This window comes from Nuphar pumila, chromosome 6 (assembly GCF_984573655.1).
Source record: "Nuphar pumila chromosome 6, dmNupPumi1.hap1.1, whole genome shotgun sequence".
NCBI lineage: Eukaryota > Viridiplantae > Streptophyta > Magnoliopsida > Nymphaeales > Nymphaeaceae > Nuphar > Nuphar pumila.
This window is the reverse complement of record NC_143254.1, coordinates 124,243,644-124,255,295: the sequence shown is the minus strand read 5'-3', so window position 1 is coordinate 124,255,295 and position 11,652 is coordinate 124,243,644. Positions and strand designations below refer to the sequence as shown.

Genomic DNA, 11,652 nt, shown 5'->3' with positions numbered 1-11,652 from the left:
ACCAGTCTGGTGTTTGGTTCGTGGAAATGAAGACCCATTTCAGAGGATTGAGATCTTTGCTTTAAAAAGTAGATGAAACTCGGAATTACCTGGGGCTGGTTCAGAATGCCTTCCGTAAATAAAAGAAATGTGTTTGCAAAGTACATGGAATCTGCTTCCAACTCCATGAATAAAAGAAATGTGTTTTCTTGGTATTTTGCAGAATGTGGGTACCATCTGTTTACAAGAAAATTTCAATTCTGTAGAAATGGCATCCCATTTCAAACCAAACAGGGCTAAAACAGGTGTTTGCATGAATGTTTCACTACAGAAAAGTATAGGAATAGTTCCATAAAGGATGATTAATCTAAAATAGAAATAGGACACTCAATTTGGTTCATTCCCACACAATCCATCTTGATCCAGACTTTGCAATAACGTGCCTATCAATATTATAATGCCAATCGACTGTTTAGTATGTACATGGGATCAATGGTTCAAAACAGGCGCAAGTGTTCTTGCTCAATTGAAAAATGGAATTAAAATGAATGGCAAAAAAAAGGGGGTGCATATGAAAACAAATATTAGGCTTTAGTCGTAGGAAGGCCCCAGCTTTCTCAGGATTGCTTTTTACAGTTCGGTCTCATCAGAGAATGCAAGAGCAGATCTCACTACTCGCTGAGCTTGCAGGTCTTGACATGAGGGTTGTCATACTTGATGTACTTGGTCCAGTATGACCTGTACTTGGTCATAGCAATCTCGAGCCAGGGCTTCATGTTCCCATTATAGTGCACAACGGCGGAGTTTTCTATCTCTGACCGATCCACGCTAGGGTTGTAACCCAACCCCAAGACGTGCCACGACTTATCCAATGGCTCCGTCAACCCATAAAATGTTATGAGACCAGGAGGTAGCGTACCAAGCTTCCACAATGTTCTCTCCTCATTCTGGGTACAGTTAGCATGATGGATGGGATCAGAGAAGCACAGGCAAAACAAACTAATCCTAAACTCCAGAATAGAAAGGGAAAGAAGAAAAAACAACAAAAGAATGTGACAAAGATGGAGAATGAAACTCACCATATTTTGCCACTTGTGATAAATGCCAGTAATATCCCTCTTCTTCCACTCTTTGAGATCGAACATATTCATCCCGTATGCCCACCCACAGGCATTTGGGTTGAAATTTCTGGATATATGAGGGTTTGAGAAGTTGAGATACTTGTCGAACCGATGGAAGCTTTCCCCACATGTTTCCACTGCCCCATTCACTTTTCCGTTTAGATCAACTGACCACAATGGTGTCAGGTCCTTCTGGACTACGATGTCATCATCGAGGAACAAAATCTTGTCAAGCTTGGGGTAAACCTGTGGGAGATAGAATCTCAGATGGTTCAACATGGACAAATACTTTGGATTCCTGTATTTCAGATTGGAAGAACCTGCTGAAAGAGTGGTCTGATGATCCGCCTTGAAATAGTATTCCTTCGTTGCTGCAGATTCAAGCTGTCGTAGAACAGGGCAATAGGATGAGTTCAGCCACTTGAACTCGTCAACATTTTCAACATGAATTGTGGCCTTTCCAGGTGGGTTGAGCAAAAACCACATATTCATGGCCCCAAAATTCAGCTCGTCAGTGACCAAGTGGAAGACATGTTTCTCTGGTTCCTGAAATTTAGAGTGTTCAGTCTAGCCATGAGACAAGAACGAGAAAAAAAAAAGGTAAAACATGGCCTTATGCTTCAATACCTTTGCATTCATGACTGTTGAGTTAACAACAACAGATGTCGCCAAGACGTTATCAGAGAACAGGGCATAGTGGTATAAATTTGGGTCTTCCAGTTTATCCATGTTAGGAAACTTTCTTTTCTCAGGAGGAAGTACATAATATGCAATGGCCAAGCGCATGGATAAACAGTGAATTGCATTGGGAATTGTCTTAGCTGCCAGTTGGCTTAAAAATGTGCTCTTCTTCTTCAGGCTTCTCACCTGCTCATCTGCAGATTGAAGCATTGCTCGCAACCTTTGGGTTACTAATGTACAATCATGAAGATGGGTCCTAACTTTTGACAATGTGTTTCCCATTAATTTCATCTTCTCAGCTGCACTGTGACAGATTTTATAAATTGAATTAAGTGATGTAAAAGCAAAACACATTTTATATATATGCAGTACAGAAGGGTCACAAGGGCACCTGTGATGGAGATCTGCATCAATACCGGCTTCTCCTAAGGAACGCTGGCTCTCTTTCACACGAACCATCAACTCCTCAAATAGTTCAAGCCTATTTTTTGTCTTTGCGATGCTCGCATATACCCTTGCCATGATTATTTGGTCTCTTATAACCCTTACCGTTGTATCAGAATTTCCATTTTCATTCTCCTTCCTCCATATGCTATACTTCCCAAGTACTGAAGAGTCCACCGCTTTTGAATGTTCAATGGCAGAATTTTCAAGCCTAACAGTAGTTTCACTATCTTGCTGAACCAGCTTAGTTGCCCTCTTGTCCCGTCGTCTCTGCCTCAACAACTGTAAGAACAAAAACCAATATAAGATATCACATTTCATATATATCCAATACTAACAAATTTCACGGAAGTAAATATAACATATCTTCAGAAAGTCAACCAATCTAAGGTCTGAAAAGCTATGACATATCTTGATTTTCTTTATCAGTAAAGAAAATACAACTCTATCAAAGATCAAACGATAAGGAGCCAAGTGTACAAAAAGGTTGCAAGAGGAAAAGAAGGGAAAAACTGAAAGAACAATGTCACATAGTAAGAACAAGGTCCCAGAGTGACATGAATCAAGGACAGCTTAATTCCAGGCCTGGTTCCTATCCAACATGAACTCGCCCAAGGGAGATCAATTCATGACTATATGGTAGGGTCCAGGACAGGATGACCCCTTGGATATGGTGATGCAAGTAAACGACGAGGCAAAACTCCCTCAAAGATGTGATTATTCTTTTCTTCCATATCTGAAAACATTGCATAACTCGTTCCTTGTATGATATGCACTTTTCTTAAGATATTATAATACCTATAATGCTCTTTCACATTTCAAACCATATGTCGCAAATAAAAGATCACAAGAGAGTTCATTTTTTTAGTATTTTTTCAGATGATCTCATGGAAAGCCGATGATGTTAAATATTGGAGAATACATCAGGACTCGACAAGGCATTAGGCTGTCAAAACTTCATGAAACTGCATACAAAACTTAAATCTTACAATCTGAAAATAATAAAAATATAGTAAGAATATTACTCTTCGGGCTAATTTTGCTGGGGTATCAGTAGATGGAGGACGATCTACAATAAAGGAGAACAGTCAGAAAAATTACAATTATAGTTTCAAAAGTTTCTGTTCAGAAATAACTGAAACATGATATACCAATAATACCAGGTACAGATTCTTCTCTGATCTCTTTACTCTTAGATGTTTCTTGTTCAGTTGGCCTACGACCATCAGTAACTACATCTTCCTTGACAGATGTTTCTTTTAATGAGTTGGGAATTTGACTCTGTTCCAAGAATAGAAGTTAGTACAAGTTGGAGCATCCCTCCCAAAAGCACACAACTAGAAAAGGTTTACCACCTCTTCCTCATCCTCCACATGATCTGCATTGTCAAATATCCATGAAGAAGGCAAACCATTATGTTTCAAGATATCAAGACTCAGAGGACCAGAGTCATCAGTGTTGGCTGTAATAACATCAATGACCTGAAAGTGTATTTAATTAGGTCAGTATTTTTAGTAATATTATCAAGATGACCAAGCAAGCAAATATAATTTTCTTGCCTCTTTGGAAAGCAGGGGCTTAATGTGTTGCAAAGCCAGCTTTTTCCTCCATTCCAATTCCTGCATCAACAGAATCAAACATAATAAATAGAAGGGTCTAATTAAAATCAACCTAATGGACATTCAGAATTGAGTGCTGAGCATATCAATTAAAACATGTGCTCAAAATACAAACTACCTGTCCATTAGGACCATTAAGGAAAGGCATGTGACCTGAGAAATGAAACAGCAGTGACATGATTGGTTAGTATGTACAAAAGCTTAATTGAAATGGATTAGCAGAGGGTAACTGGATACTTCTATATACCAGACAGACAATTGAGATTTGGAGCACAAAAATTAGTTTTTATTTAGCGATTGCCCAAAACATCGCAATCCATAAAGAGGCAAGGGACACAATCATAAAATCTAATTTCCGATAGAAGATATTTGTATGACAATGGCACAAAAAGTGAAATAATGAGCGACAATAATCACTGATTCTAAGACCTTAACCATCAAAGGTTCAAACTAAAAAATATTGATTATATGCCTTTGAAATGTTATTGCAAATGCAATGTTCATCAGAGCTAACAAAGAAATAAAATCACAATACCTTAGCAGATTGCATGTTATCAATGAAAAGAGCAAGACTGGCGTGGAAGTCATACTTCCTGAAGGATTCAAACAAAAGGTAGGGATTCACACAATTGAGAGCTGCCACTTAATGGCAAAACATGCATGTTGTTACTACTTCAAGTTTACTCGAAAACGTCATACATAACCTAGCCAAATTCCCATAAAATATAGTAATGCCCTTCTCACTCATAGGCTATATGCCAGAGCAAAGTTATGCATATTATCATCCGTATCCCAATTAGACTGAAGAGAATAAGACAGCAAAAGGAAAGTTTTATGCAGTGTAGATTAAGAAGAGGGAGTTCTTCAACTCATCTATAGTTATGTGTAGCTTAAGAGAAGATGACAAAAATATTGTGATAGTTATATCCAACATCAAAGGCTTAATTCATAAAAGTCATAGGCCCCAGAAGGGCCTTCAAACTTACTTGCATTCCAAGCTTCCCGCTGACACAATTATACAAATTGTGAAGGACCATAATCAATTAGCTCCAATGCAACACAGACCCTTCTAACAGGGCACCACACCCGCACCCATGCTGGTGAGACACTTGGACACGACTTCCTTTGTGTCAGGTGAAGTCAACCACACTGAGGTCAATTTTTGTCCAAAAGTAGATTCAGTTAACCCCAACCAAGTCCAGTTTTATCTATATTATACAATAATACATAAATGCACACACATACACGTAGTGTTAACTTAAAACTGTTAAAAATTATATATATATATATATATATATATCCTCCCCGCACCCAAGTTTTTTTAAAGTGCCGCATCGCCGCATCCGCACCCGCACCTATGTGACATATATTAGCTTTATAAAATCCCACAAGTCCATAACAGAATGAAGAATCCAAGTAAAGCACCATTCTTTTTATTGAAAAAGGGAAGAACTTAACACTATAATCAAAGTACAAAGCAACGGCCTGCGCACTGGGCAAGAAAGAACCAAAAGACTATTAAATTTTGAAGGTTAATTACACCAATCTACATAAAAAGATCCAATTATCCAAGGGACAAGTATTTGAAGCCACAACATAGACATACAGAAGGGCACACTGAGATGTACCCTCAAATGCAAAACAATCAGTTTGCCTTATAGGCTATGTCACATAGGTGAGGGTGCGGGTGCGGACGCGACACTTTAAAAAAACTTGGGTGCAGGGAGGATATATATATATATATATACATAATTTTTAACAGTTTTGAGTTAACACTACATGTATTTGTGTGCATTTATGTATTTATATATATAATATAGATAAAAATGGACTTGATTAGGGTTAACTGAATCTACTTTTGGATAGAAATGGACCTCAGTGTGGTTGACTTCACCTAACAGAAAGGAAGTTGTGTCCAAGTGTTGCACCTGCCTGGGTGCTGGTGCAACGTGGTGCCCTGTTAGAAGAGTCTGTGTGACATAGCTTATAGGAAAATTATATCTGGCATTACATAAAAACAGAGATTCTGCTTGGTCACCTGAATCCACCACATGTACAAGCAAAGCTCTTAGACAAGATGGTGTAGACTGTTAGATATTATAATGGGTTCTTAAGCTAGGATAGGAGGCATCCACCAAATCTTAACCTTGTGGGCGATATAATATAATAGTGCTTCAACTCCAACTGCATGCAAGACCATAAAAATGTGCAACCGCACAGTTCTATTATTGATAGCATTTTTTACATCACTGGTATTCTTCTGATGCCAGAGCTGTAGCTTACACGTGCATTATGACTGGATATTTTCCACATAAGCCCTTGTAACGGGGTTGTAGCAAATGCTACAGATTATGCCCAATATGTAAATAACTAAAAAGCATTTCATAAGTATCACAGGACTTCAGGAGTTGTTGATCACCCATATCCACAGAAACTAACAGAAAGAATCAGATGAGTAACAGTCCAAGGTTATGGCTAATACAGTGCAAATGCAAAAGCCGAATTGCCTGATAGCGGAGATGAGATACATCGTGACTTAATCACCAGCATACCCGTATCTTTATTACAATTTTCTGATTTTAAAATCCCTCTACTAAAATAGCAAACTGCCATTGTTTTGTGATCAACAGCTACAAATAGCAAAAATTCTAAACCAGAATATTCTTTCACAAGATTGAAAAGAAAAGGAATCATCCCAAAAGTCCTTCCATTTTGCCAAATTCTTTTCCACATATCATGTTCTTTTGACATAGGTATTATGAAGTATAATCCCAAATTGCTGAGATCTCCTCTATCATAGTAAGTAGTAGATCGCAGAACTAAAATCCAAGCAGGTCAGCAGATTTGCATAGGGAGCAACAAGCAACGCAAGTTCAACCAGATTTAAACAATCAATTGTATTCCTAGTCTGTAATTTCCACTTCATTTCCGTTGTAGCAGAAAAACAGGCACAAGAGAGAATCTGTGGAAGAAAGGCTTATCATAATAGGTTTCCATATTATGGTATTGCTTACTTTTCCTTCTCTCCCAAATACAGTGCACAGTAAAAAATACCTTTTAACAAAAGATTCTACGCAGCAATGGCCCCAAATTTAAACCCAAATGCCAACCGTTTTTCGTTTGAGGCAAATGTAGTAAATCAGAGGCAAAAACGGTAACTGTGGGGAAGGTATAAGCACGACGCAGTGAAGATGAAGAACATACATTACAAGCCTAAACGAAGACTTGCAAAAAAACCATAAGTATGCTACAATCAGTATCACCTCACTTCAAACGCAACAACAATTTCAGGTGAAGGGGAAAGAAAGGAATCAATAATTTCTCTAAGTCTAATTTCAGAAGCAATCAAATTCTCAATATTTGCAGCTAAACCGAGTAAGATCTGGGAAACACACAACACACACAATTAGGTCACAGATCAGCAATGTCACGGAGCTCAACTTCACCAAACATACCCGATTTCTAGACTCGATCAAAAAGAAAAGAATCGTAAACTACGCGAGCACGAATCGAAGAAAGAAAGCAGAATCACAGCAATGCATAGACAGCAGAGCACGAGAAAACAACAAGAACGGGAAATTTTGAGGCGTTACCGGTCGACGTCGAGCTCTTCCCTCTGACGACGAGGAAGCAGAGAGGCGCCATGACGGAGATGACCAGAAAAACCGCGAGCGAAACATGGAACCTCCCGGCCCTACTCCGCTGGCCACCGACGCCGCCGGACGCCCCGCGCCTCGAAGCCATCGCCCGCAGACGAACCCAAAGAAAACAAAAACAAAAAATCTCCCCCTAAAACGAACAGATCCCACCAAGAAACCGAAAAAGATATCTAAGATCTACCACCAAAACGCTGGCGCATTGCCTCAAACCGTCCCAATTTCATACATTAACGACGAGAAGATCGAGAAGAGAGAACAACTAGCGCACAGGTCCAACGGAAATAGTGAAAGTCTCATCATCATTAACCCTCACTGCTCCTCCCTCTTTGCCCTAATCTCTCTAACATTATTTCGTTCAAAATTCGCTGCCCCCTCTCTCTCTATATATAAAATGATGCCCCTAAACAGGAACTATCTTCCTTTTTATCCTTTCTGTGGATTTGAGTCCCAAATCACACACAGACTCTCTCTCTCTCTCTCTCTCTCTCTCCTTTTAGAAGCAGGGATTCGCTCCTCCGTACTCCATGGAGACAGAGTAAATTGCCAGAATAGATATTATAATTTACTGAAGAAAATAAATAAGGGGTGTCGGCAGACAGAGAATAATAATGGCGAAGGGCTCGCATGTGTGTAGCGGTGTCAACGGGTCGGGTTTGGTTCGGACTCACGTGGAACCAGACTTGGATCAGATTTTTCTGGTATGATATCGGGTTCGGTCTTGGGTCTAATTGAGTCTACTATAAGAAAAACTGTACCCGAACCTGAGTAAAATTATATTTTTTATCATTTTTACATTGAAAATTTGTGGGTCTTAATCGGAACTTGGGTCGGGTCTGAGTTTAGTATAAAAGTTTACAAACTATACTTGGATCCATGTATTAATAATTGGACCTTCGAGACTAGACCTGAGTCTTAATCGGGTCTTCTTATTTGTCACCATACTCGGACCCAACGGTTTGGTCCGAGTCAGGTCCCATTGACACCTCTACATGTGTGTGATGTGTTGAAAATATTGTTTAACTTATTTTAGTGGGTTAAGCAACTTACCTTGAACTAGGTGCAGTCAGAGATATGTATATACACTCACTTAAGATCAAGTTTTTTGTGTAATGGGTATTTGTGCAACTACACTTTCAAGATACAATTGATCTTTCACCTACTCGCGAAAAATTGACTCACACTTACATTAGATGAGATAGATAAATTTGACGCAAACCAGCTTGAACCACCTTTTGTGTAGAATAAGATAATTTTGGCTTGAGTTGGATATGGATTTTGGGTTTAAATATGGGTATTGATTCAAATTATAAACATATCTAGATTCAAACAACTGGATACAGGTTTGATCAGCAATCGAATTTATGTCTTAAATAGTGATATAAATAAAAACCGTTCTGGATTCTAGATAAAGATTCAAAATGCACTCAAATTTGAATCTCATACAAAAATCATAAATAGGATTTCCTAAAACCCAAAAAAGGAGAAAGAGCAAAGCTCATGAAAAAGAAAAAAGAGTAGAGGAGAGAATGAGATAAATGAAATGAGAGAGGGTTGGGTTTATATATTTCCCCGGCTAAGGTCACTCATAAAAGGACTTTAAGAGGCTCAAACAACCAGAAATAATGTGTTATGGCAGATCAAAATAGTCCATCATAAGTGTCAAAATAAGACAAAAATAACTTTAGCAAAGTCAAATCTGACAAGGATAATAGCCTCCTGAATACCAACGATTGTATGCTCCTAAAATGAAAGAAAGAGAATACATATGAACATAACAGATCCACACCAACGATTCTATGTATCCTAAAATTTTAGGAGCATAGAAATAATGTGTTGGTGTGGATCTTCAGGGAAAAATTGCAACGCAATACCAACGGGGCTCGGTAGGAGCTCAGTGCAAGTCTCCCTGTACTGCAGGTTCAAAACCCCCAGTGGTACAATTGAATAATAATTGGTAGGGGTTTAACTAATCTGGTATGAATTTTTCACCGTCTGAATTCAAATTTGAATTTAAATATGTTGAGCCAAAATCCGATTAGTCCAATAGGGTATTAGACATATCCGATCTGAATATATCCAAACTGTTTATATCCCTAATTTGAGTGGAAACTTGATCACAGCATAGCTGGACCTTAGATTAAATGGGTTGGGTATGGTTTACGTATGTCACAAGGACACATCAAAAATGGGCATTGCATCTCTTATGACACATCTGTGATACAGTGTCTCCTGCCCTACCCCTGTGGAAGGAGAGAAGCATAGCTCAGGCTAGGGATGGCAGTGGGCCGGGGCGGGGGTGGGAGACAAGGTCTCCATCCCCGTCCCGTCTCAAAATCCTACTCTCCATCCAAAGGTGTAGCTAGGGGGGGGGGCAGGACTGTAGCCCAGTCCTGCCTCCCGAAACAGTTAAAAAAAAAATTTTAAAGCCCAGTCCTAGCCCAGCCCTGATTCCATATGAAATAGATTTTTATCCATTTTTGTAGCCCAGCCCAGCCCTGACTGCAGCAAATAGTTTGATTTGTCCATATGAAATAGATTTTTATTAATAATTGTAGCCATTTTTTATTTTATCTCAAAAAAAAAAATCGGGGGCGCTGCCCCTGAACCCCCGACTATCGCACAAATAAATTTTTTTTTGCTACACCCCTGTTTGCCCCCCCCCCCCCCACATGAATCCTAGCTACGCCCCTGCCTCCATCCCTATATAGGTTTTGATTTTAACCTCCATCCCCGCTTCCATCTTAGTTTCATGTCCTTTCATCCCTGATCCAAACGGGTGAGGTGGGTCGTTTCTCCTCAGTCCACTGCCATCTCTAAAGAAGAATCGGGGAATAAAGCAAGACGGGGATGACGACTGGGCAAGGTGGGGGAAAGCGTAAGTCCATCCATGCCTCCATCCCCGCACGGGTCTTGATTTTAACCTCCATACTCATTTCATGTCCTCCATCCTTACTCCAAACAGGGCAAGGCAAAATGGGTTTTCCCCGGTCAACTGCCATCCCAAGATGGGGCATGAAGAAATGGATGACATAGGGGATGAACAGAACCGGGTATATCTGACCCTAACCCAAACCCAAACCCAAACCGTTAAGTCTGGTAGGCCAATATCTGATTACTCAGATTTGATATTGGCTATATCTGACCCGAACCCAAACCGTTCTCTGTTTGAGAGAGCGAGAGAGAGAGAGATTCATTAATATAGTTTTTGATAGCTTTTCTTTTTGGATCTTCAGATTTTCTGTGCTAAAATGGTTCAGATTGGGGTTTTGGGCTGCTCTCTACTAGAAGAAGTGAGATTCAGGTTCCACAAGCTGTGTTTTCTGATATTGTATTTGAAGCAGTTGTCAATTCAAACAGGTTCTTGCTAGTTTTTTTTTTTTTTAAGGCCCTTACTAGTCATACAACCTTATCATTGGGATTCAAACTTGCAACATCCTGGCAGAAGGTGAGGTGCAATAGCTGCTCCTACCTGAAGGGGTGGAGCCAAGAATCTAAACTAAGGTGGGTACAAATGCTTAGAAAAAAAAAACAAATCAAAACCTTGAATTCTAACAACATAATTCATAGACATGTCAATTGAAAAAAAAAAACATAAAACCCTCAAAATTCCAACCAAATCTAGCATGTATTCAAGAAATAGTGTTTAATGTTGATTGAAATAAAAAAGACAAAAATGCTTAATTAAATATTCATGGCATTTAAGAAACCAAAAAAAAAACTTAAATTCTAAAAAAAATTACAGATTTAGGGGTTTAATAAAAAATAACTAAAATCAAGCATTCATTAATAAAATCTTGCTTAATGATATATAAAAAATAAAAATAACACAAAACTAAAAAATTATAAATAAACATTTGCATGATTTGGAAAAATGCTAATCAATACCCTAATCTCTAAAAAATTCATGGATTTATGTTCATTGAAAAAACAAAAATAAAACCCCTAATATTTTAACTAAAATTAGGGGTGGGCATCATGCCGGCTCAGGCCTGTTTAGAGCTCGCCCCACTGGTCTTTGAGTGACCCGACCAATTAGTCAAATGGGCCAATGTGAAGTGGGCTGGCCTCAACCCAAACCCAACTAATTAGTGCAACTAATAAAGTATATAATAAATAATTAACAAGTTTTCATGTACCCAAATAATTATC

The 11,652-nt window shown here is 38.8% G+C and overlaps 1 protein-coding gene across 4 annotated transcripts; it reads right to left on the bottom strand.

Moving 5' to 3' along the window:
- Positions 1–407: 407 nt before the first annotated feature.
- Positions 408–8,027, bottom strand: LOC149836038 (polygalacturonate 4-alpha-galacturonosyltransferase-like). Of its 4 annotated transcripts, none has more exons than XM_090010765.1 (10): positions 7,438–8,027; positions 3,963–3,997; positions 3,785–3,844; positions 3,581–3,706; positions 3,386–3,506; positions 3,251–3,294; positions 2,173–2,507; positions 1,728–2,085; positions 1,059–1,646; positions 408–926 (listed from the first exon to the last, which is right to left on the bottom strand). In XM_090010765.1, the coding sequence occupies exons 1-10, from the start codon at positions 7,586–7,588 to the stop codon at positions 651–653; spliced, it is 2,094 nt and encodes a 697-aa protein (XP_089866891.1). In that variant the 5' UTR covers positions 7,589–8,027; the 3' UTR covers positions 408–650. The 4 variants fall into 4 exon arrangements, with proteins under 4 accessions (XP_089866891.1, XP_089866890.1, XP_089866888.1 ...); XM_090010764.1 differs by having other exon boundaries at positions 3,377–3,506; positions 7,438–8,017; XM_090010762.1 differs by having other exon boundaries at positions 1,728–2,507; positions 3,377–3,506; positions 7,438–8,017.
- Positions 8,028–11,652: the final 3,625 nt, after the last annotated feature.

Bases quoted from the DNA above. Each gene is read 5' to 3' on its own strand.
- LOC149836038 (XM_090010762.1), bottom strand. From the start codon at position 7,588: ATGGCTTCGAGGCGCGGGGCGTCCGGCGGCGTCGGTGGCCAGCGGAGT. The intron at 3,707-3,784 runs GCAAGAAAATTA...ATACACTTTCAG, and splicing joins AGCCCCTGCTTTCCAAAGAG to GTCATTGATGTTATTACAGC. The intron at 2,508-3,250 runs GTAATATTCTTA...TTGTTCTTACAG, and splicing joins CAGCAAAATTAGCCCGAAGA to TTGTTGAGGCAGAGACGACG.